The 20,363-nt window shown below is 34.4% G+C and overlaps 1 protein-coding gene across 1 annotated transcript; it reads left to right on the top strand.

Annotated features, from left to right (window-relative positions):
* The first annotated feature begins 1,053 nt into the window (after window positions 1–1,053).
* LOC149178386 (origin of replication complex subunit 5-like) lies at window positions 1,054–8,167 on the top strand. The gene is made up of 4 exons (XM_089422071.1): window positions 1,054–1,320; window positions 5,858–6,870; window positions 7,316–7,693; window positions 7,957–8,167. Exons 1-4 carry the CDS (start codon window positions 1,054–1,056, stop codon window positions 8,165–8,167), a joined length of 1,869 nt encoding a protein of 622 aa, XP_089278197.1.
* The last annotated feature ends 12,196 nt before the right edge of the window (window positions 8,168–20,363 follow it).

The following is a 20,363-nucleotide window of genomic DNA, read 5'->3' as shown; positions in this document are numbered from 1 at the left end:
AGGGAAGGAGGATATACCCCGTATTTTTCAGAGGTAATACACTGAAAGCGCACATGATTTCAACATTATTCAAACACACTGTAACATATAATTGCGTTAGAATATGACTCATGAGTTACAGATTGGGAGTAGCCATTAAATAATGTTCTGTACAAACAAAAAATTCATTTACCATTTACCAGTAAATAATGTTTTGTACAAACGAAAAATTCAGTTTTGTACAAACGAAAAATTCAAAAGCTCCTCATTTGCCAGTAAATAATGTTCTGTAAAAACTTAAAATTAAAAAACACCTCATTTACCAGTAAAAAATGTTCTGTACAAACTAAAAGTTCTTACCAGTAAATGAAAGTTCTTACCAGTGAATAATGTTTTGTACAAACAAAAGTTCAAAAGCACTAGTAAATAAAAGTTCTTACCAGTGAATAATGTTCTGTACAAATTAAAAGTTCAAAAGCTACAGGTGTAGGTTGTGACCTGTTTTTCATGTAAAGATTCCACAATAACCCATTAATTGAGTCCAAGCAATGATCATCTACACTTTGGCATTGTATTGCTTTGTCACTGTCTCTGAATTTGCAACGCTTTGTCACTATCTCTGAATTTGCAAAGCTTTTCGGCATTTCCATCGTTCCAAATTTGTAGTTTTAGCCCTTCTAGTGTGTGGAGGTACATATGGTGTAATTCTAAAACCGCTGGAATCAGTTGAAGCTGGGTTGGAACTGCTTCCAAATCGGCCTGAATCATTTCATGTAATCCCATGCAATTTCACCCATGATTTTTACATCTCCTTGATCTCCGCGTTACTCTATTTTTCAGACTTGAGCCGCTGGAACTCAGTGACAAACTGTTACTTTACTGTCTCTATGGTAAACAAGCTAAAAAAAAGATCAAATCTTGGTTCATGCGCGAGAGCCCTTGATCTTAATCCTCAAAAGTGTCAAAGGCTGGACTCAACCTAGAGGCACCAGTTATCTGTTCGGCAGGAGTGGACCAAAAGCATCTGAACTGTTGTATTCTTCAGCTGGGTTGTTGTATTCTCCAGCTGAACTCATGGATTCTCTAGGTTTTATGCTTGAATTTTCTGGAGTGCTTCTCTGGCATTTTCCATGGACGAAAGGTAAAGAAACCCATCTTCTGTTTCAGGGGACATTGTATTGGGCTCATGGAAATAATAATGAAGTTGTTGATTCAGGCATTGATATCGTATTGTGTATTACAACTGTCAGTGGTGGACACAGAACCCATCTTCTGTTTCAGGGGACATTGTATTGGGCTCATGGAAATAATAATGAAGTTGTTGATTCAGGCATTGATATCGTATTGTGTATTACAACTGTCAATGGTGGACACAGCTCATGCATCATGCATGTTCGCCATATGAATAGAGTTACAACTCAGCGACCATCTTCTAAAACTTTTGATAGGACGTGTCCTTTTCACTCACACAATACTTAACTCGTGGGCCTCTGCATGATGGGTAGGGCGTTTGTTCTCCACTTCACAGTTTCTCTCTCCACGGAACTTATAAATTTATTTAAAATATGTACAGTTGCTTAGAACTCTTAGTGAATAATAAATTCATGGATTCCATTAAACTCTTAGTAATGACAACGAGTGAGTGATATTAAATGAATTCTCGTTACTATAATATTATCACGTTGTTTATGCTATGGTACAATGTTGTTTTTTTGGTAATTTTAAAATTATTTTTATTTATTTATCTTTATAAATTTATAAAAGAGATAAATAATTATATATTAAGTATTTTTTGCTTTTTGTATATAAATTTTTATACTAATTTTTAATTAGATTATTCTCCAGGATATAAGATAGAATATACATTATGTAATAGACTAGCTGCCCCGCTGCCATCTTGTTAGTCTTGATATAAACTTGACTCAACTCCCACCTTTCATGACTTTATACCTCACCCCCTAAAAAAAATTCATAGTCAAAACTAAACTACGTGGAGTGCATGCAAAATGGAACCACAACTACGTGGAGTGCATGCATAGTCTCTTATAGGCAGGGACTGCCGCTACGAAGTTGCACTTGTTACTAGAATATACTTGTTTAAACTGTTACAATATTGGACCTAGGTCGAGAAGATAACAACAATTATCTTAGTCATCCATACTACATATGAACAACTAAATACATATTATCAATCATTATACCCACTAAAATTATATTTAAATTTAAATTCAACAACTTAAAATTAAAATTTTCTAAATTTTTAATCAATTTTTTAATCTTTCAAAACTTAACCCAAAAAAACTGCAAATTTTGACAATATTCTATCAAAAATTACAAAATCTTACATTGACGATTTTGAAATTTTGTTTTTTAACAAATAAATTTCTCATTAATATGGTTATTTATTATGGTATTTAGATGAATCTTCTAATATTGAAATTATTGTTGAAATATTTATTCATAAAAATAAACCTAACAGCTTAAAACCACTAATAGCTTAGATTATATGTCAATTTCAATTCCACAAACAATTCAAAAAATTGCCTCAAGAGCTAGGTGATAAGAGCTTAGCTTAAAAGTCAATTTCAATTCCACAAACAATTCAAAAAATTGCCTCAAGACCTAGGTGATAAGAGCTTAGCTTAAAAGTCAATTTCAATTCCACAAACACTTCAAAAAATTGCCTCAAGACCTAGGTGATAAGAGCTTAGCTTAAAAGTCAATTTCAATTCCACAAACAATTAAAAAAAATGTCTCAATAGCTAGGTGATATGGTAAATAGTTTGCAGGAAACCTTTCAATTTTTCTTAAATTTATGCCTTACGACGTTTCCTTTGCAACATCTGGTGCAATTGCTAGTTAAAACTCAATCTTTAAATTAAAACACTCTTTCCTTTGATCTTACATATTATAATTTTATATTGAAAATAATGACTTTTTTAATGAGTTATGCTTGCTTTCAAGATCCATTGAACTTCAACACACAACACTATTCTATTATAAAGTTACATCCCAATTTCTATTATAATTTTATTATTATTTTAAGAACTGAGTAACAAAAATATGAAATTTACTCTAGGTGAGGTATCCGGATTGGTGATGGCCATGTAAGCCAGGACTTTGGTCTCCAAAAGCTCCAAGTTCAAGTCATCCCTCTAAATAAAATTTACAAGGAAAAAAAAATAACAATGAAAAATATCTTTAAAATAAACATTTTTTTTGTATTTTTCTTCAATTTTGTAAAAACCTCTTATTGAAACACTATATATAACATGGTATATCATTTACATGTTGAAATAAATAAACACAAATCAAATACAATTGTTAAAAATGACGTCATCTATAAATATGTACTGATTTTCTCCCTGATTAGGGTGTTGGAAGATGGGACATTGGAGGTTAGATGAGGAGAGGCGGGGAAATATGTACTGATTTTCTCCCTTATTAGTGTGTTGGAAGATGGGACATTGGAGGTTAGATGAGGGGAGCCGGGGTCGGTGAGCCTGCCACCTCACTGCCTCCCACAACATTTAAGAGGAGGGGTTGGTGTGGCTAACCCTCCCCATTCAACACACATGCGAACTGCATAAACTAATCCTCATTCCTATGTTGATCTTTATTATGCCTGACCATTTTGAAAGGAGAGACCTTTCTCTCTCACTTTTCTGGTATGCCTAAGCTTTTTCCCCACCGCAAGTGGGACAATTCCCATGGGAATTTGATAAAAGAAGATTTATGTTCGGTGGAGAATATGTAGAGATATAACTTAGTCAACGGGATTTCTATCAAGCTCGTACATTGGCATTCAATTCTAGAAACAAATCGACATACGGTTGCATGCAAGGCAACCTGAATTTTGGGTTTGAAGGACCTTGAAGCTAGCATTGACACCTGAGCAATGGTTAGGAGATAGGCTTTGGGCATGCAAGGGTTGCAAATATTGGGATACTGATGAAAACATTAGTGCTAGATTCTGTAGGAGTTGGTGGCATTAACCTTTCTCTAGAACACACGATCTCATTGGTTCAAGCTCAAAGAACTGATCAATTCGGGGTATGGTTATACTCTTCCGGTTCAATAATTACAATCTCTGGTTTTCATTCTAGTTGTTGGATATTTGTTTCCTTTGTTTTGAGCTCAATTGGGTTGGGTAGTAGCCTATATATTGGTGTCTCCTAGCGAGCAGTAGACCCTACCAAGAGTCTTTCATCTATCATTCCTTTTCATACATTCTCCTTTACTTGTAGGCCTTGTTTTCCTTGGAATCCATGTACCCCCTTTTTGGCTTTCTTAATCTCAATCATTTGAGTCCCTAACTGTTGTAGGTATGCCACCTTTCCGAATACCTCTTTTGGTGCAATATGCCCTGGCAATGAATGGAAAACTATCAAGGAGCTGAGGACAAAGGCCCTTAAGGAAGGTCACATGCCCAAGCTCAAGGCCATGATGCTGCAACAAGCTTCCATTCTGCCACCCCCCTGAAATTTGTAAGGAAATTTGCCAACTCGAAGCCCTAACAACCAACAAACATCAATCTTATTTTGATTTAGAAATCCAAGCAGGCGCAACCTATTAGGTTCCTAACCCTAGCCATACTAGGGGAAGATTGAGCTAGCACCTAAACTCCATAACCTTCCATTGGTAGATGAAAACACTCACGGACAAGGTCTTGAAGGAGAAGCATGAAGACCACAATGCTATAATCTCATCTTTGAATGAAATCAAGCAGGTGCAACATTATCAATGTTGTTATCATGCTATTTTGGATGCTTGAGAAGCTCACCTTGAAAGTCATCTTTAGTGTGACCTAAAACCTCCTGCTCTAGCTGGTACAAGCACTCAAGACCCAATCTTAGTTACTTCCTGAGACTCTTGATGTTATGTTATGCTTCCTAGAAGGTGTTTTCTTTCTTTATGTAGTCCAGTATATAGTAGTTGTTAGTAGTTTCTCAGTATTATATTTTTATTTCTTACATTACTTGAACTTTAATTAACGATCAACAAATACGGCTTCCCATTAAGACCAGAAATGCCTATATATATATATATATATATATAATATACTAATTTCAAATATAAATTCATGGTATTTTCAAGAGTATCAATAACTCCTCAAGATATAACAAAACATGTTCACTAGTAAATACATTAGTTCAATTTCCATAAATAACATGTTGAATGATTAAATTTAAATAAGTTTAAATAAAATTTGAATAAACTCGATGACTAAAATATATTATGTTTCTAGTCACAAATTCAAAACTTAAACTTAATAATAAAATAAAATTATTATTGTCATAAAAATATTTTTATTTTAAATTAAAAATATATATTTTCATATATTTTTTTATTATTTTAATGAAAATTTTGAAAACAATTGCTTGACTTTTTATAAAATAATTTAGAGTTAACCAAAAGCCTCTACCTTATTACTCTTTTAAGTATGTATTCATAATTTTTACGAGCATAGTTTGAATATTTTAATTTTCTGGATATATTTTCTAATTAATTTGATTGGAAAGCAAGTGGGAAATAGAATTTAAATTCTACATTTAATTTATCGAATTGTCTTATAATTTTCTAAAAAAAAAAAAAAAACCTTACTAAATCCATTTAACATCAAGATTATTTTTTCAATAAAAAATAATCGTTCTAAAAAGACGACCGATTGAACCTTTTACAAACGTAGAAAATTCGGATTAAACCTTTTTCATTTAATTACGCCGTAAGGCGTTCCCCTCTGAAATGAACTCCCCCAATTGCCTTTCTGTCCTAATCGTAGCCATTAGATTTTTTGTTAGACGATTGAACAAAAATCAGCCGTCTGATTTGATAAAAAATGTTTTAAAAAAACGTTTCACTTTACATGCAATAAAAGGCGGATCACCAGGCGCACAGCAGCCAACAATGCCTCTGCGATGGATTTCCCGGGCGACAAACACAGATTAAAGTGCTCATATCGCTCGTTGGGGGTCCAAGGGATTTTATGACGCCATTGCTTGTTTATGGGGGCCCTTCCACTGGCAAAACCAGTGTAGTTTTAGATATATTTAAGCGTTTGAACCGCCCTTTTGCCTATGCGAGCTGTAGATCTTGTTTTAGCCCTCGTCTGCTGTTTGAATCCATTCTGAACCAGCTGATATCCCACAGAAGAACGAAAGCTAATAACTATAGCAGTGCGAAGCGCTGCGAGAAAATTGCAGATTTTGTTGTGTATTTGAAAGAAGCCTGTATTCAGGCCATTGAGAAAAAATATGAAAAGAAATTGGTAGGTGGGTCTATAGAATCTCGGAAAGATGGGGAACCAGGGTTTACGGGCTCTCCTCCCAGGGATTCCCAAAAAATCCCAGATAAAGGGCTGAAGGAATCAGTGTTTAAGGGATCTCCCCACGAGGATACCCAAATAAGTCCAGAGAAAGGGTTTCAGGAATCAGGGTTTAAGGGCTCCCCTCGCAAGAATACCCAAAAAAGTCCAGAAAAGGGGCTTAAGGGTTCCTCCAAAAAAAATACAGGAAGGGGGCTTCAGGCTTCTGGTTGCGATGATCCTTCGCAGAAAGACAAAGGGAAGAGGGACAATGATTCTTTTAGTAAAGAAGTCAGGAGATTGGATTTTCCAGAGGTGGTGTACTTGATATTTGACAATATTGAACTTCTGCATGAGTGGAACAATGGTTTCAACCTCATCTCGGCATTGTTCAAGCTATCTGATTTGACAAGAATGCCCAATTTGGGTTTGATTTTTATCAGCAATATCACTCCAGATTCCTTCTATTCCCATACTGGTGCTCTGGAGCCATTGACAGTCTACTTTCGGGACTATACTGATGATGAGTTGTATCAAATCCTTATCAAAGGGCAGCCTAATACTGAGCTGTATGCCTCATTTCTCAAGTAAGTACCTGTGCCTACCTTTTTCTTCAAATATGCTTATAGATTTCTGTTAATGAAACAATAATGCTCAAATCTTATTAGAAAAACACGAGGCAAATTTGGGTTCATGTGTCTACTATTTCTCTGCGTCCATAGGAGTATGTCGCAATGTGTAAATCTTGTTGATTGGCTCCTGTCAATGAGGTTATTAGTTTGGTTTGCTGAAAGTTCTGTCTCTTCTGCACACTATACACTTGCTTATTTTGTATGGGAAGATCCACCCAGCAGCAAGAAAGTTGGGCTTCTCTGATCTCAGGTGTCCAAACCGTGCCACGGTTCTCTTTGCTGTTCAAGTTAAGGGGCTTTCGAAGTTTTTAAAAGTTTCAATGAAATATGTGGCTGCTTGATTTAAACTTGTTTTCTTTTTGTTTCTGATATTGAACAATGCTATTTTGAAGCCCTTCAGTAGAGCTTGCAGGCGAGTTACAGAACTCTCTACAGCATTGGAACCTTTGTTTCAAAAATACTGTGAACCAATTAGCAAAGAAGCTGTGGTTCCCGATGAAAACGGAAAGCGGAGGCTGTTTTCTTATCTTGAGCCACACATTGCACCGGCCTTGAACCAAATATTCAATGTCCCTACTTCTGGAGACAAGGTTAGAAGGAAAATCATGACAAGAAGACAAGGTTTTGATGAAATACATGAAGATCTAGATTTTCATCTTTCTGTTTGTGGCAAGTACTTGCTCATCTCTGCCTTCATTGCATCAAGGAACCCTGCGACTCTTGATGCCACGTTGTTTGATTCGTCTGGGGGATTAGATAATCGTAAGCGAAGGAAAAAGTAAGAACTTTAGTTCCTTTGATCCTTTGCTTTTCTCCTTTTTTGTTTTTCTTTTCATCTGATTCTTAAAAATAAATTTAGTTGATTTCACATAAGGAAGGATCTGATTTCTTTTATCTAGAAGTTCCAGCTCATCTGAATACTATGCCCTCTTTCCCATTTCATGGCAGCAAGAAGTTAACGTTTCCTCCATATAATTATGCAATCCCAAGCATCACTTTGGAGTAATTATTGTATACTCTCTTTTGTTGGTTTGTGAATAGGAGTGTAAAATCCACAGAGAGAAAGGAACATGAGGAGCAAGAAAAGTTCCTTAAAGGTCCAGGGAGTTTCCCTCTGGAGAGGCTGCTTGCAATCTTCCAATGCATCACAGTAGTGGCAGATGAAGAATTGGAAAATCTACAATCTGACAATATATCTGCAGCTGATGAAAATGGTTTGGGGCCTATGGCTGATGCTATTATGCAGCTCTAAGCTCTTTGTAATATCAATCTTTTGTATAAAGGAACAAAGTGTCCCCTAGAAGGTGCTTCTAGATATCGTTGCAACATCAATCAGGAACTTGCAATGAAGGTATGACTCTTTTTGTTTATGATTTATCAATGTTTAGTGTTGTTATGCTGTATTGAAAATATCGACTAAAATCTTTGATCATCACTTTGGCTGTGGGAAATAGGAATTTTATTTTTAATCCATCTCTTATTTGTTTGTGATTGTAGATTGCGTGCAGTGTCAAATTTCCTTTGTCAAAATATCTCTATCGGTGATAATGACCTTGACAAGGACCATTTCTAGACGTGTTGTTCAGTCGCCTGCTACAGAGGAAGTAAATCAGTTCAATTTGTGGGAGAAAGACAATTTATTGATTGTTAAATGTTGTATGTTGTGGGGCAAGGAGGTCACGTAATTATAAAAGATATGAACTGTTTCACCTCATAACCCCAGGAGTTGTGAATAGCTCAGGTATGTTGTTCAGAGTCTGCAAATTAGATTATTCACAATAAAGTCGCACACAAAATTATATAGATTAATACACAGGATTTATGTGGTAAAACCCTGACAACATGTCAAGGAAATATCCAGGGGCAAGACAATTAAGTTTTATTCTTCAGCAGAGTAATTGCATTCAGGCTTACAATACAACCTCCTCATCTGTGGGAACAGAGTAATTGCATTCAGGCTTACAATACAACCTCCTCATCTGTGGGAACATATATGAATTAGACTCTGTTACAATAGTTTTGTTAAGTATATTTAGTTTGTAAAACTGAATAACCACAACAACATTTGTGTTCTTCAATTTATGCCTTACGGCGTTTCAGATGAAGTATTCGAGTAAAATTAATGACAATACAGTAATCAAAAAATTTCCTAGATGCTTTCTCCCATGAGATGAGTTTGCCAAAAAAAATATGCATCTAACAGTAACTATGCAAATAAGTCAATGATTGGAAAAAATGCCTTGCCTTCCACAATCCATCACTAGCCAAAATGAGAAATTCTGTGTCTCTCACATCTGGTTCTGAACTTAAATGTTGCTTCAGACTCCTGTCACCAAACGCACGAGCTACAGCAAGCTGACCATTAACTCGAGGTACATCTCCTAATATATCAAAAAAGAACGCCATTAAGTATACAGTTTCTCCCTGTGACCATTCAAATGTTACTCTTGAGCTAGAAATTATTTAAGTATGTTCTCATTAAAATTAATCTCTGCACAGCATTTGTAGTGGTACCTGGCAGGAGTGTCACAAATCCACCCTTCTCGATGTTTTGGTGTTCAATACTTGGCTCATGATCAACAGTCAGCTGAATAGCAGTGCCGTTTTTACATATAACAACCCTGGAATCTCCTGTATTTGCTACAAAGAGTTTTTTCCCATCAACTAAAATAGCAGTGACTGCTGTGGAGCCACCGGGCCCTAAATCAGCTGCCTTTGCTAAAATTTTCCCATCAGTCCGGTTGTATGCATTCTTGATGGCACTTTCTGGGTCTGTCCAGAACTTCGGCTCCATTATTATCAGAGATACTTGTCAGCATTAAAATACTTAATTAGCATTTTACACCATACGAAACTTTGAAAATAGCAAGTGACAACCAATACAACAAATGGCAGATCAGCTGTAAAAGCATTTTACTGGATGTGCATCAGAGTCAGAAATCTCATCTGATATACAATTTTTTTCTAAAGAGTCATTTGAGAACCATCATATTTATATAAATGAAGGAAATTATCAAAAATGATAACGATTTGTCGCAAATGCAATTTTTGCAATAAGGAAGCACTATTGCTTTATGCCATGACGTGATGCTACTACTGGACGTTTTTTCTTTGGATAGGTGCAAGAGACACATGAACATATAAGTATAGGAAATATATGAACAGTTTAAGCTATTTGAAAAATAGTGGATTTACGCATGAAACATATTCAACTAGAAATATGATGGGGAAAAACAAGAAATTCATTATATGTGAGAAGTAAAATGTTGGAGAATCTTCACCTTTGAGGTTTGAGAAATGGACATGGCGATATATCACAACTAGAAAAATCTTGTTCATAGATGCAGATCATTGTTACAATTAACAATATATATCATATGCCAAAGATAAAACACAGGAGATTAACCCATGAAGTCAATGCAAGTAGAAACATCATAATAGAACCAATAGAGGAGAAAATGAAATTGTTTCACAAGTTACAATCAAGTTAGGCAATTGAGATAAACATATGCAATTTGGAAAATGGAAAGAAACTTTGAACCTGCTCCAATTTAATGTATAATGTTGATTTTTGATTGACTAGCAATAACAAAACAATACATGTCACAATACAATCAACTATAAAATTTAAATAGATGCTATATAGATGTTGAATTTAAATAGATGTTGTTAAATTCACAGAGACCTTCCAAGTATTCCCTATGATTCATCTGATTCTTAAAAATAAATTTAGTTGGTTTCACATAAGGAAGGATCTGATTTCTTTTATCTAGAAGTTCCAGCTCATCTGAATACTATGCCCTCTTTCCCATTTCATGGTAGCAAGAAGTTAACGTTTCCTCCATATAATTATGCAATCCCAAGCATCACTTTGGAGTAATTATTGTATACTCTCTTTTGTTGGTTTCTGAATAGGAGTGTAAAATCCACAGAGAGAAAGGAACATGAGGAGCAAGAAAATTTCCTTAAAGGTCCACGGAGTTTCCCTCTGGAGAGGCTGCTCGCAATCTTCCAATGCATCACAGTGGTGGCAGATGAAGAATTGGAAAATCTACAATCTGACAATATATCTGCAGCTGATGAAAATGGTTTGGGGCCTATGGCTGATGCTCTTATGCAGCTCTCAACTCTTTGTAATATCAATCTTTTGTATAAAGGAACAAACTGTCCCCTAGAGGTGATGCTAGATATCGTTGCAACATCGATCAGGAACTTGCAACTTTGAAAATAGCAAGTGACAACCAATACAACAAATGGCAGATCAGCTATAAAAGCATTTTACTGGATGTGCATCAGAGTCAGAAATCTCATCTGATATACAATTTTTTTTAAAGAGTCATTTGAGAACCATCATATTTATATAAATGAAGGAAATTATCAAAAATGATAACGATTTGTCGCAAATGCAATTTTTGCAATAAGGAAGCACTATTGCTTTATGCCATGACGTGATGCTACTACTGGACGTTTTTTCTTTGGATAGGTGCAAGAGACACATGAACATATAAGTATAGGAAATATATGAACAGTTTAAGCTATTTGAAAAATAGTGGATTTACGCATGAAACATATTCAACTAGAAATATGATGGGGAAAAACAAGAAATTCATTATATGTGAGAAGTAAAATGTTGGAGAATCTTCGCCTTTGAGGTTTGAGAAATGGACATGGCGATATATCACAACTAGAAAAATCTTGTTCATAGATGCAGATCATTGTTACAATTAACAATATATATCATATGCCAAAGATAAAACACAGGAAATTAACCCATGAAATCAATGCAAGTAGAAACATCATAATAGAACCAATAGAGGAGAAAACGAAATTGTTTCACAAGTTACAATCAAGTTAGGCAATTGAGATAAACATATGCAATTTGGAAAATGGAAAGAAACTTTGAACCTGCTCCAATTTAATGTATAATTTTAATTTTTGATTGACTAGCGATAGCAAAACAATACATGTCACAATACAATCAACTATAAAATTTAAATAGATGTTGAATTTAAATAGATGTTGTTAAATTCACAGAGACCTTCCAAGTATTCCCTATGATTCATAGATGCTAAACCAGGTAGACCATCAACATTGATTACAAGTATTCCCCATGATTCATAGATGGTAAACCAAGTAGACCATCAGCATTGATTACAAGTATTCCCCATGATTCATAGATGGTAAACCAGGTAGACCATCAGCGTTGATTACAGTGCATAACCCCAAAGGAATCGTAAGAGCTGAACTTGTGGCATCCCATTTCTGAGAAGTTTAATGTCTAACTCCAAGGCCAATCAAGCCAACCCCAGGGCTCAAAAATAAGATAATAAAAAATATATGCATTTGGTAACGAGGCGTGATACCTATCATCCAGCTCAGAAAGGATATAGGTTGGTAACAATTGAAATAGACTTACAAATTAGCTAATTTAGAGAGTTTCTTTGTGGGAAAAATCAAGAATCTCATTCTAGATTACGATTTAAGTTGGGAATCAAACCCTACTCAACTAATGAAAGGACTGAAATTTGCTAAACCCCTTTCCAGCACTAATTTAAATATGTAGACTATAGATTGGTACTACCCAGGCACTCCCTAGGTGACATTATCAAGCAGCACATCGGTAGCTACAGAGTGATTGATACAGATGTGGATGCTTCTTCTCCCTCCTCTACTTTTTACATCTATACCTAATGACAAGTAATGGGCACTTCCACAGTATGTTGTAACTGGTGTACTTTTGAGCCCCGTTGACCTCTCTTTTGGTCACCCACTGCCATTAATAAAACTAGTCTTATCTTATCTTCTATCGTCCGTTAATAGGAAATGGTACTGTAATATAAAAACAATACTAAATAGCCAGGACTAACTTTCACCAATTTAGATCCTCATCTAGGAGTGAGCACTTAGTGTCTATACTTTCTTTTCTATATTTGAGGCCAATGTACATCGAGAAATTACACTGTACAATACAAGTATTCAAGAGACATCTGCTATCAATTCCATCTGAGCAACGACAATCTCAGTTACATACCATGAACCACGTAATCCAAATGTACATCAAGAAATTAAACTGTACAAAACAATTATTCGAGCGACACATCCCATCAGTTCTGTTTCAACAAAAGCAATCTCGGTTATTTACCCTGAACCTCAAAATTTTGACGACATGGTTCATGGTATACAACTGAGATTGTTGTTTGCTGAAATGGAATTAATGGAAGGTGTCACTTGAATAATTGTTTTGTACAGTGTAATATAAATGTGTAGCCCAATATGGTTACAAAGATGCCCCAAACATTGAAGGCTCTGAATTTATCAACCAGGTTTTTGAAAGCATAAAAGACTATCTCAAGCTTAGAGGAACTCATTCCTCCTCACATGACAGAAGTTATGCAAGCAGAAATACAGTGGAAGAAAGTAACTACTCTTAGATGAGGAATTGTAGTAGATTGAATTGGCAAAGAATACAAGGTTTGTGTATCTTCTAGGAAAAATCACATTGAAGACTAATAAGAGCACTAGGCCTTTTGAAGGATTACTGATTGACAAGCTCTATAGGTTTCTCCAAAACAATTGCAGGTTGACTCTATCTCCCTACAATATACCACTTGTGCATTTACTTCAAGTCACAATGGTGCAAGAAATTTAGAGTTCATTCACACAAAACTGTTAGAAGACAATGAAATTATAAACTTTTACTCATAATAAAACTTTTAGGGCCGTAAAGTTCCTGATCACTCAAAAATAAGATATAATTTTGTACTATTGTTACTATTTTAATAGATTTATAAGATTTCAAAATGCAAATTTCTGTTGAGATCAGAAGAAATAAGCATTGAGTTTTTTTACCATTTCTGCAATAAATCATGAATCATGTAGAGTGAACTGGTACATACATGTTTAATGTTTTGTGACTGGTGGAATGGAAAAAAATGATAACAGCTCATTACTTTTCAGTTTCAATCCTTATTTTACAGTAAGGCTCTTATCTTTTGATGAAATGTGGAGGCTGGTAAATTAAAATTTTCAAGGAATCCCAGGTAGAGTTTGTTAAGCGGGAATTTTAAATTTTAATAGTAACTCCTTTTTATCCTTTGTCCTCGGAAATTTGTACACTCTCGAGTTGTTTGGGGCTAAGTACCAGTTCATGTGTTACAAGCCCAAGCCACCAAACAACACTTTTACGATGTTGGGTCCCTTCAAATTCTGAATCTAAGAAGCCCCATAGGAGCAACAAAATGAAAATGATACCTAGAAAATCACTCTTCTTGCCTAAGCCACCAAAAGGCACCAATCCTAGTAAGGCTTAAGGAGGACCAGCGATAATTATAAGGATCCCATGCTTCCACTATACTCTCTATTGCTTTATGATCCAATATGTTTCTCATCCTACCTTTCCATTTTGTTTTGAATGTGGAGTCTTTACAGCGTAAGCCCCTGTAGCAATATTCAAAATGTGGCTAGAGTTGCTTTACAATATCTGTAGATGACGGTATGCAAAATTGTTTTATTATTATTGTTTTGATTTAATGTTTCATTATGCATACTAAATCTTTTTTTCATATAAAACCAAATTTTAAATGTTTACTCATTTACAAATACTACAACACATACCCCTTTTTTGGATTGATGTTTATGAGTAGTAGGCCAAAACTTGCCAAACAATTCAATTTCTTTTCCAAAATTTCAAAGATGCCCATTTGAAAAACCTTAAAATAATGTACAAAAACACGTTCACATAAACAACAACTACTACATGGATAATGGATAACCTCTACGTGACATTAACTATAACTCATTATCATCCACCCATGCTTTCAAGCATGTCCATTCACATGTTGCTATTCTTCCACAAACTACTATTACATACAAAATATCCCTATTCAAAACACACATAACTAATAGTTTTCAAGTGTAACTCAATATCATCCACGCTTGCTTTCAACAATGTCCATTCACATGTCACTATTCTTCTACACACTATTATTTACAAAATATCCATATTCAGCATACACATAACTAACAATTTCAATTGCAACTCATTATCATCCACCCTTGCTTTCAACAATGCCCATTCACATGTTGCTATTCTTCCACACTTTATGCCTTACGGCGTTTCCTTTGCAACATCAGGTGCAAATGCTAGTTTAAGAACTTGTAGATTGAACCTTTGTCACTGAACATCTGAACTAAAAATATCCATCCATATTGATATATGCTACACGAACATCAAAGCAACCTCCACCATCAATACCTTATATAACTATTAACCGTACCTTATAATGGTGATTAATTTTTTATTCCACCGTCCATCCCCATAAAACCTGCCAGAAAGCCGGGATCCGCCTCCTCACAAATAAGACCATCCGAATCTCTGCACCACTTTGAACAGAAATGACGACATATTTGACGCCTTTTGCGCCAAAGTGTTGGACCCTGCACCGGTTCCGACGAGAGAAAACGCGGTTTCCGAATTTCAAGGCTGAGGGGCAGGCTTAAGGTTTGTGGTCTAACGGTTATAAATGGAAGTTTATAAGGGTGGTTTAACGGTTATATATGGTATATTTATATTTTTATTCTCATTTGTATTTTTTATTATTGATGATTATTTCATTTAGGAAATTCTCTATGATTGTTGTAAATCAAGACAATGTATTATTACTGGCATCAAGTTGAACTAGACCTAAAGGATGACAAATTAGCATAGTCCTTCTATTGTTGTATATTAGTTGTTTCAATAGTAGGTTTTGAATGATATTGTTTGTTGAAAGAGATCTTTGCTTAATGGACCACAATGAGTTGTCATAGGTTCTTTCATAGTGCATAACATTCTACATATGCATTTGTGGAGTAACTCAGAAACAATACATTGCCTCATCTCCATGGAGTCTCATAGTTTGTCTATACATATCAAAGAGGCTTGGTGCCATATGCGCATTTTTCTTAGTAATGAGAAATGAGATCTTCTTGTCACCTACAATATAAGATGTGACAACTATTCAAAGGATGGTTCTTATATTGCCAACAATGGAAACTTTTATAATTCTACATCATCTAATGGACCCACAATACATGGAGATTTTGCATGAACTCTCTAGTATAGTATTCACCTAATGTTTTACACTAGCAACAAAATAATTTGCCACTTCAAAGGTAAGTGGAACATATTTTCACTCATAAGTAAAGGCACCCTTATTGTTTACAATTATGCATAGGCAACACTCATGGGCATCATTTAGAAATCATTTACCTAGGTTTTATCTTTTCATCATTATTTAATAGTAAACACAAAAAACATAGCCCGTAACCCAAAAAAAAAAAATAAATAAATTATATATTTTTAGTATTCAACAAAAAAAAATGTAGCCCATAACCCATTTTTTTAATCCAAATTAAATACTTTTGAAAGAGCCTTACCACAAATCAAAGAGTGTTTTTTATTGGAGTTGGGATTTGAAAAACATTTAATTCATTAGAAATATAATTAATATTATAATAATAATTTTTACAATTTAATTAAAATCAAATGTAAAAACAGAGTATCTCGTTACAAACATTTTTCCTTCCAATTTTTACGCAATATAATAAAATATTTAGCAATAAAAAAAATCTGCCATAGAAGATGTGATTAAACCTGTGTTGTTCTATCTGAATTACAAGATTTCACCAATGTCATTGCCCTCTTCACAAAAACAAGAGTACCATGATGGCTTGACCTTCACCTTAGCTTCCCCACTCTGACATAGTTCACTTGGTCCTCTTATGGCTCGTCCTTTGCATTCCCTTCCCCACTCTAACATCCCTCTACAGATCTCGCAGCTCTGGTACTATGTTGATTATCCATGGACACAGAGCTTCTGATTTTTTCCCCTTTATGATGATGATGCTTGTGCTCATGATTCATGTTTTCTCCACATGTCTAAGGATGGAGACCCTGACAATATCTTTTTATTTACCTCTCATTCTGGTGTTTTTCCTTATGTAAAGACTTAAATTATGATGGGAAGTCACTAATGGAAAATATATTATTTACCTAAGTATCAAATATTTTTAAAGATTTTAATTTTGAATGATTTTTTTGCAAAATTTAAAAATGAAAAATCACTACACTTATTTCAAAAGCATGCACAAATATAGCAACAATATCTAGAAATAATGACATAAAATATATGAGGCAATTATCCATATTGAAATATTTAGTTTTGCAATGTTAAATATTATAAATTGTATTGGTCAATATTATAACGTTGTTTTATCAACATTTAATTAAATGATTGATTTTATCAATAATGCCAATTTGTGAGCTTGCTATGTTGTTGGTACATACAACAACAACCATTGAAATTTCTAAATGTGATACTTATTCATGTGTCTTGTAGCCCTTGAGCAAGTCTGAAAAAGTTGTTGAGGATCCCCGACAGATTGAAAATATTAAAAGAAAAAGATTATTTATATTTTTCAAATTTTAATTTATAGTGTAGTCATGGTGGTTATCTAGAGTTTTCTTATCACTTTGATAACTAGACAATAAAATACAAATGGGTGGCAGCATGATTTTGTACTCCTTAAATTGCACCACTTGTAAATAGTAAACCTACTTCTTTCAAATTTGTTAGGGTTAGGAAAAGCTAACTCCTCCTCCGTGTTGTATATACGAAATTTCGAATAGAAAATTAGAACATGAAAGGCTCAATGGCAATCTGCCTAGTATCAAATTAGTCATGGGTAAAAAAGCACTAACTATGCTCAATGTATTGATCCTACCATTACAAAATTTCGAATAGAAAATTAGAACATGAAAGACTCAATGGAAATCTGCCTAGTATCAAATTAGTCAGGGGTAAAAAAGCATTAACCATGCTCAATGTATTGATGCTACAATTCTAATAGGAGGTGCCTTGGTCATTATTTCCAGAGTCAAATCAGTTTCGGATGGTTTCTTATGTGCTTGACATGATTTGGTTAATAAACTCAACAAGAACGTAAATCCACAACTCACTCCAATATATATCAACAACAATACAATTTGCATTTCAAGAAAAATGACACTCTTATAAATACTTGGGCATGCGTTCTCAATAAAAATAAAACAGAGCTCGGTGACTAAATCTTGCAAGACAATCTATCCCCATAAAATTTGTCCTCTTTGCTCTTCCCATCCATCAATGGGTTGATTTGTTTGTCCAATGGAAGCTATGCACCACATTAGGATCTCAAGAAAATTCCATGACAGGAAAGAAAAGTTGAACAAAAAACTATCATCCTAGAAGTGAGGATCTGGATCCACAAACAAAAACCAAGACGAACTTTAAATTAATTTGATTCATTCAAATATAATGAATAATAGTGGCATTTTTTTTTTTAATAAAAATCAGAGTTAACAAATAGAAACCAAGATGAACATTGGTTTAATTTTATAAACAAGACAAAGAATAATGGCATCGTTATTTTTAATAGAATAATTTTAACATTAAAAGAAGTTTAAGATTGTGGAAACCATTTAACACTCAACGATAATAATAATAATTATTTAGTTGAGAAGTAGAAATGAGTTTCAATTAATATATTATAGAGTAAGACAGGTTCTTTCAGATAGGCCAGGCAATTGATGATAACAAAAATATTCACTACTTTCTTGTTTTGAACAAGGCCGAAATAAAACTTCATTAGATAAAGCCACTAATTTTTGTAGCAATAACTACATTGATACCTTAGAATTATCCAAAGTAATTTGAAAGGTTTAACATGGTAATCTAAAAACATGTTGAACTCTTTATAGGTAAGAGGAGGATATAACACAAGTCTGTTATGCATTAAAAATTATAATGCATTGCTTTTATAAATGTGTTTTGACAATTGTTTTTAATCTATCCTATGGTACGATCCATCTTCAGAAGTGTTGGCATGCACATTAGTTTCAGAATGGCTTGGGTTCCAGAGTATGAAAGTTCATGACAAATTTGTTGTTCCGTTATAAGAAATTTGATGTGCTACTACAATATCCAGATGTCAAGACAACCTTGTTTCTTCCGATCATCATCATCCTCTTTCAAAATATAGGAACTTTAATCCACTAAAAGATTCAATGAGCATGTATTAATTGACTACTGGTTAAATAACCAGAGCGATACGCCTGTACGTCTACATTCATGAGGCAATAAGATGTGAAGACAACCCAACCAAAAATTTAGTATTTGGGATCTTCTCTGCACAAAAGCTCAACAATTGATTGTTTTTCGATCTACACCAACACTCAAACCACCTTAGTATTTGGGATCTTCTCTGCACAAAATCTCAACAATTGATTGTTTTTTGATCTACACCAACACTCAAACCACCTTAGTATTTGGGATCTTATCTGCACAAAAGCTCAACAATTGATTGTTTTTCGATCTACACCAACACTCAAACCACCTCTTGTAATGTGATGGGGTTAATACTAAACAAAACTATAACACTAAAAATATCCTATTCCATAATATTTAATAAAAAGGGAGAAAATCCTCAAGTATTATTCAAGAATGTTGTGAGATCTTTCCTTATAATATATCTACAACTACCAATTTCCGCTATGTTGACCATATAACATAACACATTGACTTCCATGCTCCAAAATGACACATGACTACATATCCCTGTGGTAAGTGTCTGCCAGGGCAAAACAATAATCCAATAAGGTAACAAAGGAGCTTCAAGGTATCTTTAGTTATAGAATCCAATAACCGTTGTAACACAAAAAACTAAAGACATAAGGTAACAAAGGAACTTCATGGGAAAACAACGATGTGTGTGAATTGGAGTTCAAACACATTCTTCCTAGTCTCTCGACATATCAAGGGGAAGTCCACTTATACAAATGCACTTGCAATCGTAGATAGCAACAACATACATATGAAATTCACTTCATAATGATGTCGCAACACCTATAATAAATCATTCACTGAATATTTCTTTCGAGTAATCAATCACATCCTTAATTAAAAAACCTAGAAACAGACTCCAAATACTTGTTGACAGAGAGAAAGTATTGATAAATTCCACTGAAGATGAATCAATACATCTTCACCTGCTTCATGGACGCATCCGTACTGAAAGACTTACTACAAGGCTTACATTCTGGGTACAATCATTCGAAATGTTCATGCAAATGATGCAAGAATGTCCTACAACCCAAGGATTAATCATTTTTCATATCAGTCACGAAAGTACTGCAACTCTTTTAAGATTAAAAGGTGATACTACATGAGTCTCAACAACTAGAAATCACAAAATAAAACCGCATAAAAGAGGATTATTTGAATAATACTCCCTAACTGATGACAAGCTTGCACAGTATGTGTTCCACCATCCGCTCCAAATTACCCTAAATTTTAATTGCCAACCTACTGCAAAACAAAGAGCATACAGGTAGTTTCCCTATGATTTATGATTAAGGGGAAATACTACAA

This window comes from Pinus tabuliformis, chromosome 4_1 (assembly GCF_031772625.1).
Source record: "Pinus tabuliformis cultivar Carrire ecotype Pingquan chromosome 4_1, CPIR1, whole genome shotgun sequence".
NCBI lineage: Eukaryota > Viridiplantae > Streptophyta > Pinopsida > Pinales > Pinaceae > Pinus > Pinus tabuliformis.
Note: the sequence above shows the minus strand (reverse complement) of the source record. Positions and strands in the feature narration are given on the sequence as shown.